Consider the following 20,869-nt stretch of genomic DNA (forward strand, 5'->3'; position numbering starts at 1 on the left):
GTATCTTCTCTAATATTTTACAGTCTGTGTTCAATAATGATAACCGGCGCTATGAGTGGACATCAAGAGGGTCCCTGTCTTTCTTGTGGAGGACAATGATTAATGCCTCACATAGAGAATCAGGTAGACGTCCTACAGTATATGCTTCCTGTATCATAGCTAGATAAGGGGTCAGTGTTTGGGTCGAGAACGTTTGGTAGTACTCAACTGGGAGCCCATCTCTCCCTGGTGCCTTATTGCAAGCTAGCTGTTGTAGGGCTTGCTTTTTTGTTTCCATATCTATGGGTTTGTCCAATTCTAATATTTGGTCTGTTGATAAACGAGACAGTAGAGAGAGCTTGAAAAAGTCTTTTAGCTGTTTGGGCGGCGGGGAAGGGCCTGCCTTGTACAGGTTATCATAATAGTGTCTAAAGGTGTCATTGATCTCTGTCTGTGTATTAACTATTTTACCCGTATCAAGGCAAATGGCATTTATGGGAGTGTGTTTGTGTTCTCCTTTCACTAGCCAAGCTAACATTCTGCTGGAACGGTCCCCTTCCATGTGTAGTTGCTTCGTGTAGTGGCGGTAATCGAATTTCCTCAGGCGAGATTCAATTTCGTTCCATTGTTTTTGCAAGTTAGAGACGTTACTACTAGTATCGCCATGTAACGCTGCGTCACATTCTGCTTCGCGTTTGCTCCTCTCTATATCACTTAATTCTGAGGTCAGTATGCGCTTAACTCCGCTTGCTATTGTCTTGCACATGCCTCTCGTTACTACCTTATGTCCATCCCACTCGGTAGCACGCGTTGCCGTGGACCCTGTGTTGATTTTAAAGTAGGATTCAATACTTTCTGCTGTTTCTTTATGGAAGGGGGGATCCTGTAGCAATGTGGGCTGTAGACGCCATGTGGGGATGCATGCGTGTTGTCTGCCCCATCGTAGTGTGGCTACCAGGGGCAGTGATCTGATAGGGTCTTAGTCATATAGGAGGCGTTACAGATTAGGTGTGTGATCGTATCCGTACTCAATATTAATTCCATGCGCGTGTGTAATAGATGTACTGGGGAATAGAATGAGTACTCTCTGATTGTGGGATGTAGGTCCCTCCATACATCGTGTAATCTCCTCTCCGAGATCCAGGATCTTAATGTCCGAGATATTCTCTTGCTATGTGTATTCTCCAGTGGTGGATGGGATCTATCTAATGACACATCTGGAACACCATTAAAGTCCCCCCCCCATATTATGGGTGTTGACAGGTCATGTGATAGCAATTTAGATGTGGCTTTATAGAACTCGCCTTGACCTGTGTTGGGTGCGTAAATGCCGGCTATAGCTAATTGTCTGCCGTCTAGTTCGCCATTCAGGTAGACGTGCCTGCCGTCTGTGTCTGTGTGTATTATTAGCTAGGAATGGGACCCCGGGAGCGATCCAAATTAGAACCCATTTTGCATAGGTAGACGTTTTGGTGCTGTATATTGATCCCAACCACTTTTTGTTGATAGTGTGTAGCTTATGTGCGGATAAGTGTGTTTCCTGAAGATGGGAATATGTATTTTATGCCTTTTGAGATATGCATATATTCTGCTGCTTTTATTTATGTTCGCCATTCCTCTTACGTTCCATGTTATTATGTTATAAGAAGTCATTGTATTTTGTTATTGTGTGTTGAGTGCGGCGCCCTTTGAGTATAATTTCAGCGTGTCCCGACATCCATCCCCCCGGATCCACCATCGCTATTACCCAACAGGAGCGGCTGAGTCTATGATGTGGTGGTGACAGAATTGGGCGAAAGAAAAAAGGAAGAAAAGGAAAGGGAAAACTATTCGCTAATATTAAAATTAACTGGGTTCAACTGGTGCCAACTTGAGTGGTATTTCGATTGAGGTCCATGCGGTAACCCATTTGGGTTAAGGGGGAGGCTGGGGTGAAGGTGGAGGCGGCTCACAAGATCGGCCCATACGGGTGTGTGCATTTCCTTTACGCACATTCCTGTTCCTAGGGTGAAGTTACGCTGTCTGCAGTGTGTGAATGTCATAGTATCACCATTTGGGCATGACGTCCGACAGAGCAAGTGGGTGCATGCAAATCGACCAATGTGTGTGATCATATTTATTATTGGCCCAGATAAGTTTAAAGTGGCATTCGTTGATGGTCCCGCACTGTAGCATTCAGAGAGTCTGTGCTATTTTAGTGGTTGCTTTCGTCGTCTCTAGAGGTCATCAGCAGTGCGTGGCTTGAGCGTCGGGCCTGAGATCATAGGCGATGAAGTGGGCTGCCGCGGCTTCCCGGTGAGTCTGAGCCTGTCATACTGGTATTATTGTGAATTGTTGAGCGTAGAGCTGAGAACATATTAGTATCTTTTATGGCGTGTTTTTGTTCGGCCTCTGCTTGTAATTTAGATGGGCGCGATACAGATCCCAAGCCCGTTCTTCTCTTCCTGCGGAGGCGTTGGGTATGCCAGTCTTTTTCCTCAACCTGTTCTGTGACGGGGTCTGCGAATCCCTTTGCATGCAGCCATGTCCACACATCCTCTGAGGTCAGGAAGATGTGAGTCGTATTGCCGTCTACTATGCGTAATCTGGGAGTAAGGTATGTTTTTGTCTCGTAGTATTTGTTTGGCTTTGGTGAATGTGGTGCATTTACGTTGTACTTCCAGCGTGCAGTCCGGGTAGGCTGTTATTTTCTCGTTCTCCATGGCCATAGGACCGAGGTCCGGAATTCCCTTAGAATTTGGTCACTGTCTTTGTAATTCAGAAACTGTGCTATCAGTGGTCGGGGCGGAGCTCCCGGTTGCGGTGGACCACCCTGTATCCGGTGAGCCCGCTCCACCGACAGCAGAGGTGAGGTGTGTTGTGTTAGTACGGATTCCTTTAGTCAACGTTCTAGAAATGTTTCTGCTTCTGGTAATTCGATTCGTTCCGGGAACCCTAAAATTCTGATGTTGTTTTGGCACGAGCGGCCCTCTGCGTCCTCAGTTTGTTTTTGCAACATTATTATCTCAGTTTCTTGACGTTGGAGTTGGGCTTTGAGGTCCTTGATGTCGGGGTGAATCGTTTCGATAGTCGCCTCATTAGTGGTTACCCTATCCACCAGCTTGCGGTGTTCTGTTCTGAGAATATTGACTTCCATTGTCACGAAGTCTATTTTTGCTTCCAGTGAAGTTTTGGTGTCCAGTACAGCTTGCAAGACTTTATTGAATTTTATGGAGTGAGTAGCCAGGGTTTCAGTTACTTTGCGTAGGGCAACAGCTGCGACGTCCATATTTGCCTCTTGTGGCGGGGTCTTGGTGCCTGTCCCAGATTGTCCTCTCGGGGCTTTGGTTTAACCATGGTTTACTTGTGCCCTCTTTTTTTTTTTTCCCCCTTTTTACCCCTCTATTTTCATCTGTCTAGTAGAGTGGGTTATATTGCTTTGCGCAGTGTGCAAAGCCTGTAGGTGAGTAATACATTTCTTTCTCCTCACTTAGCCTGGCCGCTGTATGCTATTGTATTCATGCCTCGATAGGATTTGGCGTTGCTTGCATTCGGCTCCGCGCGCGGTGGGCATTTAGCAAAGGTCATTCCAAAGTGTCCGCCAGGACCAAGCCCGTCCAGACTGGCGCATATGGTTAGATCCTTTTCTGGCTTCCATAGTTTGTTTTTTCGGGGGGTGCTATGCTGTAATTAGGGTGTTTCCTGGTTTGGTGCCTCTTTAGGCTTCAACGTAATTGTCTTTTGTCATGCGCTTTATGTTCGTAGCCCTGGCTCGATGTTTCCACACATCCCGCCCGTGTACTGCGGTGCCCCAGCTCCCTTACGGACGGGGCATCGGCCCTTCTACTCTGAGCCCGTGCCGTTAAAAACGGTGTGTGTGCTCTGGATAATTTTTGTTAGGAGGGGGCCTCGCTGTGTCTCCACGAAACCGGGCTCGATAGTGCCTGCGATCGCCTGCTCCCTGCGGCGGCTGCCTCAAAGAGGGGACCTCCGCGGCCCACCACTCCCGCCGTGGCGATCCTCCTCACCTCTGCTAGGCCGTGGGCTTTTTCCGCGTCCGCGTGAGACCCAGTATCACCCACAGTCTCGCTTCTCCCCGTAATGGCTATTTTATGAGGGATTCGCCCGCGGCCCACCACTCCCGTTGCGGCAATCCTCCTTACTTCTTCTTCTGGGTCTGGAGCACTGTCTCCTTGGGCCTCGTCGTGCTTCGTGGTGTCGGGCCCGATTGTGCCCGCGATCTCCTGCTCCTCTCAGCTCCCATTGCGGCGCCCCACCTCACCTTTTCAGGGCCCAGCGCATCGGCCTCGTGAGCCCGCCAGGCCCGATGTCAGTGTGCGCTCTTCTTTCTGGAGCTCTCGTGGAGTGGTGCTGCAACGCGCGGGTCCTCTTCAAGCAGTGGTCCGTGCAGGCCACCAGATCACTCCGTGACGCGCTCTTAATCCTGCAACCACTCTGCTTCGCGGTCGGACCGCTTCATTGGTGGTCCGCGAGTGGTGCCGATGTTTTTGTTGTGGCTTTACTGGAGCATCGATGTTCCTTGTGTACTTAAAAGGGTGATTTGTTCCAGATTCTTTGAGCGTAATGTACCGGAGAAATGCAGGATTTTTGCGGGCCTTGAGCGGAGCTCCTTTTTAGGCGTCCGCTTTTGCCGCTATCTTGGACACGCCCCCTACGCACATGCGTGGTTAAGGCAGAGAAAAAGGGAGTCAGCATCGGGAGAAGACGCAGTCAGGTAAGTGGCGCTGGGGCAGGGTTGGGGGATCGTTTTTAGGGGTGGGGTAGATTAAGGGCTTGGGGTGGGGGTAGGTCGGGGTAGTTTGTTTCTTAGGGGCGGGGTGGGGGATCAGGGTAGTTCTGTTTTTTCGGGGTGGGGAACGGGGCAGTTCTGTTGTTAGGGGTGGGGGTTTGCTAGTTTTGTTTTGGGGGTGGGAGGGTCGGAGTACTTTTGTTTTTTGGGGAGTAGGGTCGAGGTAGTTTGTTTTTTGGGGGTGGTGGGTCAGGGTATTTTGCTTTTTGGGGTGGGGGTTGGGGTAGTTTTTTTGGGGGGGGGTTGGGGTTGTTGGTTTTAGGGGTGGGGGGTCGGGGTAGTTATGTTTGTGGGGGGGTGGGGGATCGGGAAAGTTTGGTTTTTGGGGGTGGGGGAATCAGGGTAGTTTGGTTGTTGGAGGTGGGGGGTCAGGGTAGTTTGGTTTTTTGGTGGTGAGGGGTCAGGGTAGTTTGGTTTTTGGGGTTGGGGAATTGGGATAGTTTCGTTTTTGGGGTAGGGGGTTGGAGTAGTTTGTTTTTGGGGGTGGGGGATTTGAGTAGTTTGGTTTTTGGAGGTGGGGTGGAGGGGGTCGTTGGTTTTTGGGGTGGAGGGTCTGGTAATTTTGTTTTCAGGTGAAGGTAGTTTTATTTTTGGGGGTGGGGTTGGTTGTTTTTAGGGCGGGTGAGGTTTTGGGTTAGGTTTTAGGGCTTGGGGTAGGTGGGGAGTATCGGGGTAGTTGTATTTTTAGGGCGGGTGGGGGGGTTGCATGCAAAAACTATACATGCGGTTCCACATATGCCTTTAATAGGCATGCCCTTACAACGAAAAATCGTGGTAAAGGCATTTGTGGAAACAATGCGGTTGTTGTTCTGACCACGTTGTTCAGGCATGCATGGTTGGCGCATGCGTTGTTCCATCATACATTAAGCATGTATACCATGAATCTGAAAAATCCTGACAAACCAAGTTCTGATTTTGGACAAAATGCAATGATTTTAAAGCTGGATGTAAAATCTCATGCTTCTAAAATTGCATGGGTATGCAACGCTTCACGGAATGCTAGACATTCTGAGGCATATTCACTAACATTTCATGCAGTGCAGTGTGGCACAGCAAATGAAGTTGCTGTGCTGTTTTGCGTGAAAGGGAAAGAGGTCCATATTTTCAAAGATATGGTGCAATTCTGCTCTCTCCAACACAGGCACCCTTGCATCCTGATGCAAGACTGTCTGTGTTTTGGTCAGATTAGTTTTGTAAAGAAAAGGATACCTTAATGCACAAATCCTACAGAATGCACAGTATCCCACAGGCTGTGTTTAAACAGGACACCCCTTTTTTGGGGGACAATTTTGCAAGTTTCTTCCATCAATGTCTTTTTTACTCGAGGATTCCCGATTAAAGGTGTGGTGCCATTATTCATCCAATTTAAGAAAGTGGCTTAAGGTCATATCCAGCCAACTTCAGGTTAATAGCTGTCCTCGACAATGAGGCTAAGTTTTATGCTAGTCATCTTCTAGAGGATCTTCAATCCTAGGTTGGTCTGAATGGCTTAATTCCCATTTCCTAAACAGGGTTTTCGGTCACTAATGGGACGTCCACAAACCTTTTAGCATTGTCCATCCTGACAGACAAGGCACGACTCTCGGCCTCGGTGCTGCACTCATGCTTTGTCGACTTAAGGGCAGCCTTTGTTCGGGTGCCCAGGTGCGCTCTTTGGGTGAAGCTACAACGTTGGGGTATTCCTTGTGTGCTCTTGGGGGCCATTATCGAACTACATACTGCCACTTGGATTTGTATCAAACTAGGAGATGGTTGCTCTGTCTCCAGAAAAAATTCCAAAGTTTCGCAGGTAAAACAGGGTTGTGCCCTGCTGTTCAATTTGTATATTTTTGGCATGTCATCTGCACTCGATTCTGTCAACTCACATTCCCCCAAAATTGGGGGCCTGTGACTGAGCCATCTGCTGTTTGCGGATGACCTGGCAATGCTTAGCCATACAAGGGTTGGCAGTCAATGGCTGCTTAATAAACTGGCCTCGTATACAGCTAAGAATGATCTAGAGGTAAATCTGCTTAAGATAAAAGTGGTCTCATTATGCAGGAGAAGGCTGCTGAGCACCAGTTGGTTCTATAAGACTAATAAGCACACCTCTGACTCATCAAATAAATACCTGGGAGTGCATCTCGACACCAGAGGCAGCTTTGCCATTCAAAGGAAGGAGATGGAAGCCAAAGCGTTTGCTTGTAGGTTGCCTTGGCAACGTTATCTAGAACATTGAGGGGGCCTAGTTTGCTTCCACTATTGAAGGCTATGAGCGTAAAGATCATCCCTTCACTGTCTTATGGTTGAGAAGAAATGATGGATATTGGTGACGGGTTATTAAACCGGCTGGTCACTAGGATCTATAAGAGGGTTCTCCACCTACTGTAAACTGCATCTCCTGGGCAAGTGAGGCTGGAATTTGGGCTTGCGGACCAGCAAGCTGTGGGCTCCGGGGCGTTTTTGAAATGTTGTCATAAATTGCACAGGGTAAAGTCTGGCAGTTTAGAGTCAGTACTATGGCGGGAACTAAGCGCAAACAAGAGAAAAGGGTCATATCACCGCTTTTTGGTCAATTGTAGACAGTTACTGGAAGCCGACGGGCTCTGGGCAGCCAATCTGTTTCACCCTGTATTTAAGCTGGGGATGAAGAAGAGCATTCAGCTCTGGTCTTATAGTGACCGAGCTCTTCTAGGATACCAAAAGCACGCCTGGTCAGTTATTAACTCATTTCACCCAAGCTCCCCCTTGGGCTATCTCTCCTGTACCTATGGCATCCACCTGAAAGAAAAATGTATGGCATTGAGGATGGGTGACTGCGGCTTCCGTAAACATGCACTGTCTTGGCGCTAAGCGCCAGGGGAGGGAGTTACGTGTAGGGGCTGTGGTATCGGGGAGGAATCCCCGAACATGTGGTTTCTTTGTGCCCATCATTGCTTCAGGAGTGGAGAAGACTGCTGCGGACAAAGTGGAATGAACTGGGGGTCTGCGACTGCCAACAGGCTGTAATAGCATCATTGGATCCTAAGAATACAATGCTAAATGTTTCGGCGGTCAAATTTATCAAGGCCACCTTGGCCAAATTTCTTTGGGCACTGCGAGTGCAGTTCAATGTGCTCTTACCCCGTTCAGGTCGAGCTATCCTGATCAGTACCTGAACTTTCACCTTTGTCACTTGGCATGTGCCTTATGGTTGTCAATGGGTTACTGAATTAGAGCACGCCTGCACTTAAAGGGTAGGGGGTCTATTGTCTAATCGATGTCCTGTTGAAGTCCCCCTATTCATTGGTAACCATTGGAATGTATTGTTAAAGGTTTCGAGCGCATGTCTTTTCGCGCCATCAATAAAGATAATTTTAACTGTGTATTATATTATTGATTGGTATTGGTTTTTATTTTGCAACGGATTTTAAATTGTAATGTATTTTATTATCCAAACAATAAAGATGATTATTCCCCCCTACAGAATGTAGCACACACACACATCAGATATAACGAGGAGAAATAAAGATAGTTCTCGTTACGGCATCCTCAGGTAGATGCAGCACGTTGGTGCAAACCCACATTTACAAGTCCTTGTAACTATGGGTTTGTGTCAAAATGCATGAGTCGATGCACAGAAATGCCCATGGACTACCCATGTCACGCATACCTGATACAAGGTAACTTAAGGCAGCCAAATGTACTGTGTATTGTTACTTTTTCTTTTTTAGCAAAGCCACATAAGGCCATACACACCGGGATTTGCGTTGCTTTGTAAATCCCAAAATGGATTTTGTGCCTGGGTTGTGCCAACAAAGTGAACCAACCCCAATGCAAAATCTTGGTAAATCTGGGCCTTTGTAATTCTGATACTAGTTGACATACCATAATTCTGAAGTTTGAGAACATGCATGAGCCTGCGACAGGAGATCTTATTTTTGTGAAAAATAAAGACTGCAGGTCTGCATTTTTCATACATTTGTACATTTCACACTAAAGCACGTCTAGGGCCTGTCTGGGAACCATATCCCTAGCAAATTTTGTCAGACCAGTCCCAAAGGGTGCATAATGTGCAGGCGGACCACTAGAAAGGGGCTAGGTGGGTTGCCTCTCCAAGAAAATTTGTGAAAACACATTTTTCATTATATATTAAATTGGATTAGTTTTTAAAGTATAATAAATGACTTTACAGTGCACCAGAATACAGCAATCTTTAATGGGGTTCTTCTATGATTCCCTCATCATCAACCTCTAACAGTGACTCTCATCTTGCCATAGCCCCTCTCTCACATGTATTTCATCTGTTTTATAGTATCTCTCTTAACTGCATAGGATGTTGGAGCACTTTACATCACACACACATACAGAGACAATGAATCATACATGTGTAAATCAGTCTATAGAAAATGTTGACCATGGGGACTACAAAGTGTAGGATTCACATCTCATACATACTGGTAGGCATTTTTAAGAGTACTTAGTCTGGGGAAGCAAAAACACAGGATTCAGAACAAAACACAGTGGTTGGGATTGACTTTACTACTACCAATTTATTTCTACCCAAACAAACCCTTTTTTAGCAAAAATAGGGCAATCAAAGACAAGGAATACACATAACTTTCTAACCTGTACTATGCATTTTGCATGCAGCTCTCAGTAGGCAGTTGATAGCTTCCAGTAATAGATTATGATTGTAACTTATGAACGGTACAGTAACAAAATTATTTTTGTCACAAAAGAAGTATCCCACTGAGCAATACACATAAAATACTGCTCTAGGATCTGCATAGTACACGTTCTTTGCAGCAGGCATATTAACCCTGTATTCTACCTTAGATGAGAAAAAAAACTGCCACTAGACAAAACCCTGACCTCTCTCTAGCAGGCATATTAATCACCAAGGTATCTTGGCACTTTTGTTGTTGCCTGAAAACTGTCGACTATACAAGGAACTCTGCAGTGCTTTTAAAACTGCTGCACGCTACAAAACCCGCCCCCAGTAACAAAAGCAGCTCCTAACCCTTCCAGCCTCCAGGGAAAACGCCCATTGACCGGTACGGCCAGTCGACCCGTCAGCACATCCATTTTTCTCTGAATTTCTCCTAATAAATCCGTAAGCTACTCGGAAACCAGAGAAAGGTAATCACTGATTCTGACTAGGAACTGTCAGTTTTTATACCAAGGAAATCATATGGCTTTGTACATAGTAATGTAACTCCATGTAGCAGTGAAAGCGTGCTGTTAATAATTACTACCCCACCATTATGAAAAACATTGATTGTTTATAATGCACACATCTAATGTATTTTCCATCCTTTATTTGTCCTCAGCGGACCTGTTCAATTACAGCTACTTCACAGTCAAGTTTTGCTTGAACAGCAGCAGTTGCAACCTTCATTTAAACAGAAGTTTCGAGTCGATATGAGCAGTTTGAACTCTTTGCCTCCACCAACTGAACAACAGCATGAATCTCCTGCCAACCAGCTACGGAAAGTTACGTACCCAGAGCCATTCGCTTATACTAGACCTAAAGAATTTGGTGCCTCTCGAACAACAACCACATTTTCACCGCTAAACTCTGCTGTTCGAATGTCCAGCTTCACCCATTCTGGAAAGCCACCATCTCCTTTAGCCTTTGCAGAGCCCGTGGTATCGTCGTCCCTGAAAAAGCTGTCCAGTCAGAATTCGTTTGCAGATCATACAAACGCTCAAACCTCGACACCTACTATTAGGATTCAAAACCCAGCTGCTTTTCTCAGAACGGTTCTTCCATCATTGCCTTCTATCCCACCCCTAACCAACAATATGGGTCTACCTCGAAGTGCACCAACATTGTAAGTTTCACATTGCATGCTGATATACAAGTTTGATTAATTGTAATTATATTATATTTGATTACTGTAGTTATTTGTTCATATTTCCACGGCCCCAATCACAAATATTGAACTGAACTTCCATATGGCTAGTAACTACTGCCATTGCATAAATCAAAATTCTGAGTATCTCTATAAAGTTAAACACCGTACACTCCACACTTTACCCATGTAAATTAAGGCAGATCAAACTTGAGGATAAATATATGGTAAATTGCTATACCCACAAATTTGGTGTGGAATACACCAACTCCACAGGTAATTCTTGATTTTTCTGAGCAGTGCGCAAACTAGTAGGGGGCAGATTTACTAAGGGTTTGAGTTGTCCTTGTGTCACAGAACGTGACGCAAGGCAACACAAGCCCTTAATTGGGATTTACTAAGCCACAGAAAGCCACCTTGCATTACTGCATGGTTTAGTAATACCAATGTAATGCAGGGTAACACGTTTTCCTGCCTTTCATTACTTTGCTGCAGGGAGGCTTTCCATGGGTGGAATGTAGGTGTTCGCACACATCCACCCATGTTTTTTGACACTATCCCAGATTTACCAAGGTCTGTAAACCTGGGATTGCGCCAAAATAGTACACCTCCAGGTCCTCAGCTTAATGAGTAGAAATATCTTGATTTCTCCTCGTAACTTCTTTTTTGTATGTGTGATGTATTCAGCAGCACACATACAAAGAGGAAAATGCCTTTCAGGATTGATTTTGTGTAGGAAGGTGTCCTTTCGTACACAAAAGCAATCCTGCTCGTAACGCAGGCAGCCTTGCACCGTGGTGCAACGGTGCCTGCATTGGTACTAGGCAGGCATAAGAGTGCCAGCGCTAGGAGACAGCAGAAATGTGCCATTCCTTAATAAATGTGGTTAATTTTTGCCCTCTACCTTTCACGCAATGCTTCACAGCAAGTTATCCTGCTGCATTGCGTGAAATATAGGTAAATTTGCCCCTTGGTATTTACTGCTGCACTTGGTAAATACATCACTCTATAGCATTTATAATCAAGGATAATGTTCTACGAATAGCAGGGAAAGCATTTAATCTAGGCATTATTTGCAATTAGAGAACCTAAAATGAGAATGTTGTTCTGAAAAGTTTGTTAGAGCCATTTGCATAATCTTATTCAGTGAAGGAACAGAAAAAGTGGAAAGATATCATGGAATGTAAAGGATCAAGACAGCTATTGTTGTGGGAGGTTGACAATACTGCAGATATGAAGGTGGTGGAAAGAAGTTGGATGGGTATGCAGAGGATAGGTGAAGATGAATACTGAGCATTTATGCAGTGAAGAAGGTTGAGTACTTTGCACAGCTGGAGAGCATTAGCAAGTTATCTGCAAGGCCATCAGTCGTCCAACCATTTTCAATTTTGAGAACTATAGTACAATGAAATATCAAGGAAATTCAGGGTACATTGCAATTACAACACCAAAAATGACTATGGAAAATGTGACAGCATACTAATCAGACATGTCAAAGATCCCTTTGTAAAGATGGAAATTTCATTCATACACTGTTGTATTCACAAACATTCTGGAAGGCACTATTAGATAAGTTATCCTTATTTGTTTGGTTACCATTGGATTTGTGGCTTAAAAATGTTCTCTTGGGATTGTTAAAAGATCTATACTTGATAAGAGGTTTTGTTACCTTTGTTGTTTTAGAACCTGTGGTTGCTAACAGAAACATATAAAGTGACGTGAGGGATAGTGATATTCCGGAAAAGGTAATCTGCTTAGTACATGAACAAACATTAGAGACTGGAAGACAAAGGGACAAAAAGTCTACTGTCCCCACCCTGTTAAAAAACAACTGAGGGCATTGAAAGAATTCTTGACAATGACAATCTGACAGATGAGTGAATGTAGTAAGCTCTGATTAGACATATGGTCCTAAAGCCAGTCCAATCTTTACAGAGGTTCTGGGAGAACAAGAAAGGTTTAAGTCTGAGAACTTGAAACCTGACTGTAAGAAATTGGATCGCTGGTTGAGGGGAGTGAAACCCTTTTTAAGCAGCAGCCACAATTCTTCTCATGGTGTAGTCACAAGTAAACCTAAATTAACCTGTGCTCAACCGTTGGGTAGCTTGGCACAGAGAAGTCAGGCTTAACTCAGAGGCAATGTGTAAAGTATTTGTGAAACACTTCAAACAGTACACAGTGAAATTGCACCACAAAAGGAACCCACACCAGTTTAGAAGAATAGAATACAGTTTAATAAATAAAGTAAGACCAAAATAGCAAAAAGCCAATCATTAGAACCAGAGTTATTAATAGTTTTTGAAGATTGTAGTGAAAATAGTGCCAAATGCACGAAAGTGCTAACTCAGGAATTTGGTCTCATTGTACCAGGACAAAGTCACACCTTCAGGCTGACTGCAATGGAATGCATGTCAGCTACAGTCACCAGGTTAGGCCTGCTGAAGTTTATCTTCTCAAATTCAAGGTAAGAGCCCTGTTTCCATTGTAGAGGGCCACAAGGAGTAAGGAGAGCATCAATGGAGGCTGTTGGTGAAGCAGTAATTGCTGGCCTGCGTTGGGCGGGTGTTACTGGAGCATCGCTTTAGTGTTCCTCTGCTAGCAGTCAATGCTTTAGCGTGAAGAGGCAGCTGGCAGAGATTTGAGTTGTAAATGGGACCTTTTGCGTTCGAGAAGAACCCAGAAGCTTCAGTTCATGTCCTTTAGGCCACACCAAGGGTTCATGATCTGATGGGCACCACTTGGAGTCCAGGAACTCGCTGCAGCTGGGTCCAGAGGCTAGTGCAGAATGTTAGGAGCCTTTTATGTCTCTGAGGCTCAGATCAGGAGGCCAGCAGACTAGCCCTTGGAGTCACTCTGGTGTCCTGGGTTCAAGGGTGAATTTACGGATCCAGTCTCTCCTCACTAAGGCAAAAGGGCAACAGGTCCTTTAGAGCAGCAGTCCAGCAGAGTTGCAGTCATTGTAGCAGCATAGCAGTCCTTCTTCCTGGCGAACTATCTACAGGTCCAGAAGTGTACTGAAGAGTTGGTGTCTGAGGTCCAGTATTTATACCCAGGTGTGACTTTGAAGTGGAGGAGAAGCTTCTAGAGGTTTCTTTTTGAAATCCCAAGGTTCCCTGCCTTCTATGTCCTTGCTCCAGAGTTACTACAGGGAGTACACAGTCCTTTGTGTGGAGGCAGGACACAGTCTATTCAGGTGTAAGCAGGGCTGCACCGAGCTCCTCCTCCTCATCCTGCCAGTAATGGCCATTCCAAGCACATCTAAGCTCCTTATTGGAGTTTGCATTACAATGCCTCCAAAACAGGGGGGGAGTACCAGAATAGTGCTATGGGTCACAGCTGGTAAATGCATTGAAAGGAGAATTGGGTTCCTAGTCAGAACCACAGGGAGAAGGGAAAGAACAAGACCCCCACTGCACCCAAGGTGCTAACTTTCTCTGGGTGCCACCATGAAGGGCATTACAAGAAGGACTGTCCAGTTAAGTTAGCCAAATGTCATCTGCAAGTTTGATAGCCAGTATGTTACTGGTAGAGACTGGTATCAGTGAGGGCCCATTGTCACTCAACCTAGTTGCTGTGGGTGAGTGTTCCAAATACTCCTCAGTACTTTCAGCCAAACATCATGGAATTTGGGAGTGAGATGGGAATCATTGAGAACAGTGTTAAAACTGAATATTAACCCCCAGAATATCCTGGTACAAAATATCGAGGGCCAGAATATAAAAAGCTAAGTGCATAGAGTGAAGTATAGATTTTATAGATATTTTAAGAGAAGTATAGATTTTATTTCTAACTCCACATCTGTGTACCTTGAAGGTATATGTACTGCGTAGTTACATATATCTGGCGTTAAGTATAGAAAATCTAGACTTACTTAAGTGTCAGTATTTTCTTTTTGATAGGTTGTCCTCAATATTATGTCCCATTGATACTCTGGGGACAATATTCAGGGTGCACACCTTTGGAAACAAGGCTTCTCTCATAAGGAAGTAGGGATCCAGATTTAACATAGGATTATGTTGCCCTTGCGTCACACAAGGTGACACAAGGACAATGCAATACTTAGGTCAGATTTACCAAACCACCCAAGGCCACTTTGTGTGGTCCTGCGTTGCTTGGGAGCTCTGGAGTGATGCCAAACAGTGCACGTCGCTGCCTTGCATTAGGATGTGCTGTGAAGGTGTCACATCAGAGAAGTGTGGGCGTTCCCATACATCCACCCATGTATTTTGGCACATTCCTAGATTGACCTTAACTGATTACCTAGGAATGCATCCACATTGTACACCTTCCCAAAAGAGGTGCCCTTCCCAAAAGAGGTGCGAGGAGGAGAAATGTCTATTTCTTCTCACTGCTTCCTCTTTCTAAGTGTGCTTCATTCATCAGAACACTTAGGAAGAGGAGACTGTCTTTAAAGATTGTTTTGTACAGGAGGGTGCACAAAACTATCCTATCTGCAACACAGGCACCCTTGCACCATAATGCAAGGGTTCCTGTGTTGACGCTAGGCACCCACAAGTGCACCAGCGGAAGGAGAGAGCAGGAATGTGCCACATTTTGATAGATATGGTGCATTCCTTCCCTCTCCATTTGATGCAGTCCAACACAGCAAGTTGTCTTTCTGTATTGCACTTTATCAAATTTTGGTTAGTCTGGGCCTACTGGCACCCAAAGGACTATGGTTGAGAGGAAGTATCTCAGCTTGAGGAAATTCTCTTGGTACTATTGGGAATGGCTTGTTAGCGAGCAGGGACTGCATGAAGTATCGCTTGCCAGGTCTGTGATAGAAGTCAAGGGTAAAACATGGTTGGTCTAGTAGCACAAAAGTAACATGGTGTTGGGAGCCAGGTTAGCAATCACCTCATTGCACTCAGGCTAGAGTCAGTCCAAGAGGCGTACTTGGCCTGGACAAGTTCAGCTGGGCTGACCAGAGCCCAGGTTAAACGTCAGCCTCACGAAGAGACTGTGGCCAATCCAGATTGGAGGGATCAGAATAGAGTAGTGATAACGCGTCCCAATCTAGATAATTTACTCACTCTGGGACTCGTTTTAGTCCGATGAATCTTTTGACCCTTATTGAAGTCTCCTTAAGACGAGATAACTAATCAAAATGTCAATCAATAAATCAATAACCTCATCAATATTCACAATAGCAAGTCAATCAAATTAGTTAATGACCTCAATAGGAATCGGAACACACCATGACCTTTCAGTCATGAATAACCACACAGAATTTAGTAAGATTTATGATATTTATTCCCTATTGATTACACTCTACTAGCAAGTTTATTAGTCTCAAAACCAGAAAACACATCAACAATGTCATAATATGGCAACTCAAATAAGATTTCAGCAAAGCAAAGATCATAAACATCAGTACATAGCACAACGTCAACATTGATTAATTTTAGCAGAGTATCATTAGCGCATTATTCAACAAAGCATAGATTCAGTCATTTGTCTATTTGCGTCCGTTTAGTGAACTCCTTAACTAACCCCGAATTAGCATTAGCATGTTGGGCTTCATGCAAAACAATTTAGCAACACAAATTTAGAAAACATCTATCTATGCTCTCTATCAAAAGAAGCAGTTGGTACCTAGAAAGAAAAGGCAAAAAGACATTTACAATCTCATCATCATATAGTTACCCTCCGTAATGAGTCAGCATACAGAGTCAGTCTTCATCCTCAGGACATCAGTTGATTCGCCATCAGCCAGGAAACACAACAAAGTTCAGCAAGACGGGGCAATAAGGAATACCTCTCTCATAAGGAGGAAAAGTATAGAACGGGCTAGGCAAAAGGTGAGGATGGTTTGAAGAGTTAAACAGCAAAGTCTTTAAGCAGAGTATCAAAGTGGCTGGGTGATAGCAAAAGGCACGTAATGGCTAAGGTAAAAGAATGGCATATATTGGCTCATTTCTCCTTGGGTCATGCGATTATATTAAAATTGTCGAACAAGTCTCTAATTTCCAATTGGTCAAGTTTTGGTGCATCATTATCTCCATCCAATGGTTTACTTGTCGCCTCATTAAGATTGTCACCCCATAACAGTTCTCAGGTAGTTTATTGGTTCCTAGGTTTGACGCCTCCAACGGGTAGAATGGCAGGTGAGGAATAAGTGACATTTGTTACTCAAGTCAGTAGTCCCATTGTCTTCCCTAGTCTAAATGACCTTGTACCTGTTGCGAATTACACTGTTGTGCTCCACAAGAATGTCTCCTTGAGCAAGTCGGGTTCTCATGAGAAGATTTACTACGGTTACACTCACATCTCTAACTCCTGGAAAAGTAAATTTTCATGTCCTTCAGCAAGTCAGCACATTGCACGTTAGAAAAAACACATTTAATATGCAACCGGGCAGCTAGGCCCGACTCATGCTAACTAAGGCCTAGTGACTAATTTGCAATTCTAATACATATAACTCTTAATACTAATACAAAATCATACATTAGTACATTAATATTTCATTATAAGGCAGTTTCATTAATCATCGTATGAATTGGTGGCCACTCCCCGTGGGCACATTTCATACACCTACGTTAACGTTTACATTTTTTATGCGATTTCACTAAGCATTATATTGCAATCTTCTCATGTTAATTGTTAGATTTTAATCACACTCCATCAATCCCTCCTCTGATGACTCTTGTCATGACACAAATCCACTCTTTACTTTTCTTTCACTTTCTTAGTTCCTTCATTTCAATTTGTTCCCCCATTTTTGTCTTTTCGTATTTTGCTTTGAATATTTTCTCCCTTTTCTTTTCTTCCTTCCTCATATTGCGTTTTGCCAATTTTTCTCTAATTCTTTTACTAATTTTACATGATAACCATAGTCCGAATAAACAAGCTAAAACAATTAATATCCCCTGTATTCTTTTTGCAAGTATCCCATGCCAAATATTACTAAACCAACTTCCCACTTTAGCAAGTCCCTTTCCAACCTTTTCCCAAACTCCAGGTTCTTTCAGCTCCTTCAAATATTTACTATCTCTTGTTAGGTTAGTAAGCATACTCCTAATCTTATTACTATTATCGGGTATATAGGCACAACAGTGGCGCTCATTAAGCATCCTACAGACTCCACCACTTTTCTCTAAAAGAATGTCTAAAGCAAGCCTATTTTGAAGAGTCATAGCCCTCTCCGCAGCAACTTAAGTATCCACCAAGAGTATAGCACCTGTGAAGTTCGTTAGCATGTTATCCACAATAATAGACAACTTTCAAATCTTTATGGAGTTTAAGATAACTCCCACTGAAGGAATTATTGCTCCAAATATATCACCCACGACAGCAGCCGCTGTCTCTCTTTTCTGTCTAGTATGATGTAATTCAGACACTTTAGGAAACTTTCTTAAGTCATCAAATTGGTAAATATTTGGAAAAACTATTCCCAAATAACATGTCCCACACTATCCCTTTGGAAGACGGTAATAAGCATTAAGTCCACATATGTAATAGATCCCCGGGATCGCTGGATCCTTTCCATTTAACATAAATGTCCACTTACTCTGAAACAAAAACACATGTCTGCACTCACTTGTTCCCACAAATAGTGTCATGGTCAGATTTTGGCCTATATATACACAAAGCTTTCCTACGTACAATGCCTCTAAAGCTAATTTGCCTTGTGTCTTTATTGCACTATAAGCAAAATCATTTGCAAACGTTAGTTTCTCTAATCCGTTTTCTAGCTTCTCTTTTAAAGCTTTTCTTCTGTCATCAGTGTGATCTAAAAAGCTCTTCTCTACAGGCGTAAGCAGGTTAGATTATTGCGATGCGCATAAGCTGTACCAAATGTCAGTGTGGGCTCAAAGAAACCCCTAACTATTTTTAATACTATGATCTCTAGCTACCTTACTCAAATATTCATTTATAGGCACAAAAGAAAACACTACATCTAGATTAGAATAGAAGTACTGAATACATTCTTGATCATAAAGCCTTGTTAATAACAAACTACAACTTATCCCTTAGGTTAATGGCAAACTATGATAAGTAACCCCTTCTTGTACTGACGAAGGAATCTTTGTGCACACATAACAATTCTTCACATCCATTGTTTCAACATACTCATTCAACAAGCGATAGAAAACGTTAGTAGATAGTTCCCCTTTTGTGTTAGTTCCCTCATGCAAATATTTCGTATCCTGCTCATATCTCTCCCATGGTGTTAGTGTAGCAGTCTCAGGAATTGAAGCATTGTTAGTCCCACTCTTATCCACCAATGGCATTCCCACAATCACACCTATGATTATTATCGCACTCACAACACCCAAAATAATAACCAACCATCTACAAATCCTACTCCCCTTACTATTATCTCTAGTGTTACTCATGATCTATAAAGAATCAGAAAGCAGAACAATATAAAGGCAAACAATCAACTGAGGAAGGCCTAAAGCTCTTTTTTTTTTTCTCAAGCAAAGTCTTTCTTTAGCAAGTATTTACAGCGTTTCACTCACTTGCAGGATCCGTGTCAAATCAGGTTAGCAGCTTGTCAAAATCTTTTCTTTTAAAAAAAAGTAAATTCAGGTTAACAGTGTCACATCCGGTAATTTATCAGTCTCCTTTTCTCTCAGCTTTTCAGCTTTATTTCGAATTTAACACAATCTCTTTTCTCTGTGTCAAGTTCAGATGCCGTAGTATTGACCTGGAACCTCTCGATCAAAACAGAATGCCAAGAACTACTGTTGCCACTCAGCTGAGGTTGCATAAGCCCATTCAGGACCTGCGTATCTTCTGTTTGCTATTCTCTTCCTTTTCAATTTGCGGTCACCCTGCAATTCTGCTTCACTCAGGTCTTCCTTCCTTGTGGTATCAACCTCTTCCTCTATTGTTTCGCTGATGACTACTTTCCCTTTTCCAGTTTGCAATTCTGGCCATTTATCTCCTTTCAGTACCTTTCTTATTTTTCGCATTTCTTGTGGCTGTTCTCCACCCTCCTCTTATGCTATGGTGTCTTCTCTTGATGGACCTGCAATTTGCTCAGGAGGAGTCTGGCTGCTTTGTTTCTCTCCTGACTCTTTCCCTTCGCCTTCTGGGTCTGTCACTGGCTCTACATCAAACCTGTGTCCGTCTGCTTCTGGGAGAAACTCTCTTTGTGTCGGTTCCCCTGGTGCCTCAGTTTTTTATTTGAGTTCATTCGGTCTAGAAATTTAGACCATTAAAATTCAAAAATAACAGTCTTCCATGATAAGTTTAAACCATTAAAATTCATAATAACGATGATCATACATGATACTGATAAAACCTAATAGCCAGCAATCGGGTAAAATGTTATGGTAAAATCCTCAGAACTAAGGCTACGGTCATACTTAAAATACAGTAAAAAGACATACAATAAGATAAAAGAACTTGGATAAAAAACGTATGTCCATCATACAAATATATACAGCTATTACCTTCCATGGAACTTTGCTCAGTGTCTTAGCCAATTTGTGAGCTAATAAAATTCATTATCATGTATAAAATGTTTTATCAAGTGGCGTGGCAAATTTTGGGTGGAAGTTCATCTCTATAAACTTGTGGGATCTCTACTACTCATATAAGAGGCCGCGGGTTCCTAGTAAAATTCCTAAAGATACCACATAAAAGTTAAGAAAATTCACATCAATATCAGGTTGCATGACACATCTAAAGGATAGGAAACAGAGAAAAATATATTTTGTTAAAATCTCCTTCTATGGACAGGAAAGGTGCCTAACCGACTCGAGTACCCTTGGCTGAAATAAACCTATGGCGGATAAACCAGGCTTTTGATAGATATTTGGTGACTGAACTAGCTACCAGTCTGAATGTATCATATTTACATATTCTGGTCGCGTTAGCTCTATCCTGCAGTAATACATTTTTACAGAGGGGAATGATCCACCTCCCTCTGGGGCTCTTGTATAAGGGGCAGAAAAACAGCATATGCTCAATTGTTTCCTTACAGTGGTGGCAAAATATACATCTATCAGTTGAAAGGTTGCTTGGTGGCCAGCGAGCCGTGTAGCTGTTAATAGGCAAGGTACCATATCTTAGCTGGAGATATAAGGCACGGGCATATGGAGGCACACGGAGATTCATAAAGTTCTCGGGCCAGGGTTCATGTTTGAGTTGAAGAAATTCTATTGTTAGCCTGCCCGCCCCATTATGATGCAGGGAATCTTCATTGATTTTCTCTGAATATCTTCTTTTGACAAGTTGCCTTGTGTTATTGGGGATCAATTCAGGGTGTTTCCAGTAATGGGGAAATCCTATTTTGTCCCAGGCAGATTTCATCTCCTTCAGCCAAAGGATT

At 43.5% G+C, this 20,869-nt stretch overlaps 1 protein-coding gene across 1 annotated transcript in view; it reads left to right on the forward strand.

Annotated features, from left to right (window-relative positions):
* Nucleotides 1-20,869, forward strand: part of MYPN (myopalladin) — a 2,801,288-nt gene that overhangs the window by 1,594,553 nt on the left and 1,185,866 nt on the right. Inside the window, exon 11 of the mRNA XM_069240514.1 lies at nt 10,060-10,563. Coding sequence (XP_069096615.1) covers nt 10,060-10,563 — 504 coding nt within the window. The remainder of the gene's footprint in view (nt 1-10,059; nt 10,564-20,869) is intronic.

The sequence above is a fragment of the Pleurodeles waltl genome, chromosome 6 (genome assembly GCF_031143425.1).
Source record: "Pleurodeles waltl isolate 20211129_DDA chromosome 6, aPleWal1.hap1.20221129, whole genome shotgun sequence".
NCBI lineage: Eukaryota > Metazoa > Chordata > Amphibia > Caudata > Salamandridae > Pleurodeles > Pleurodeles waltl.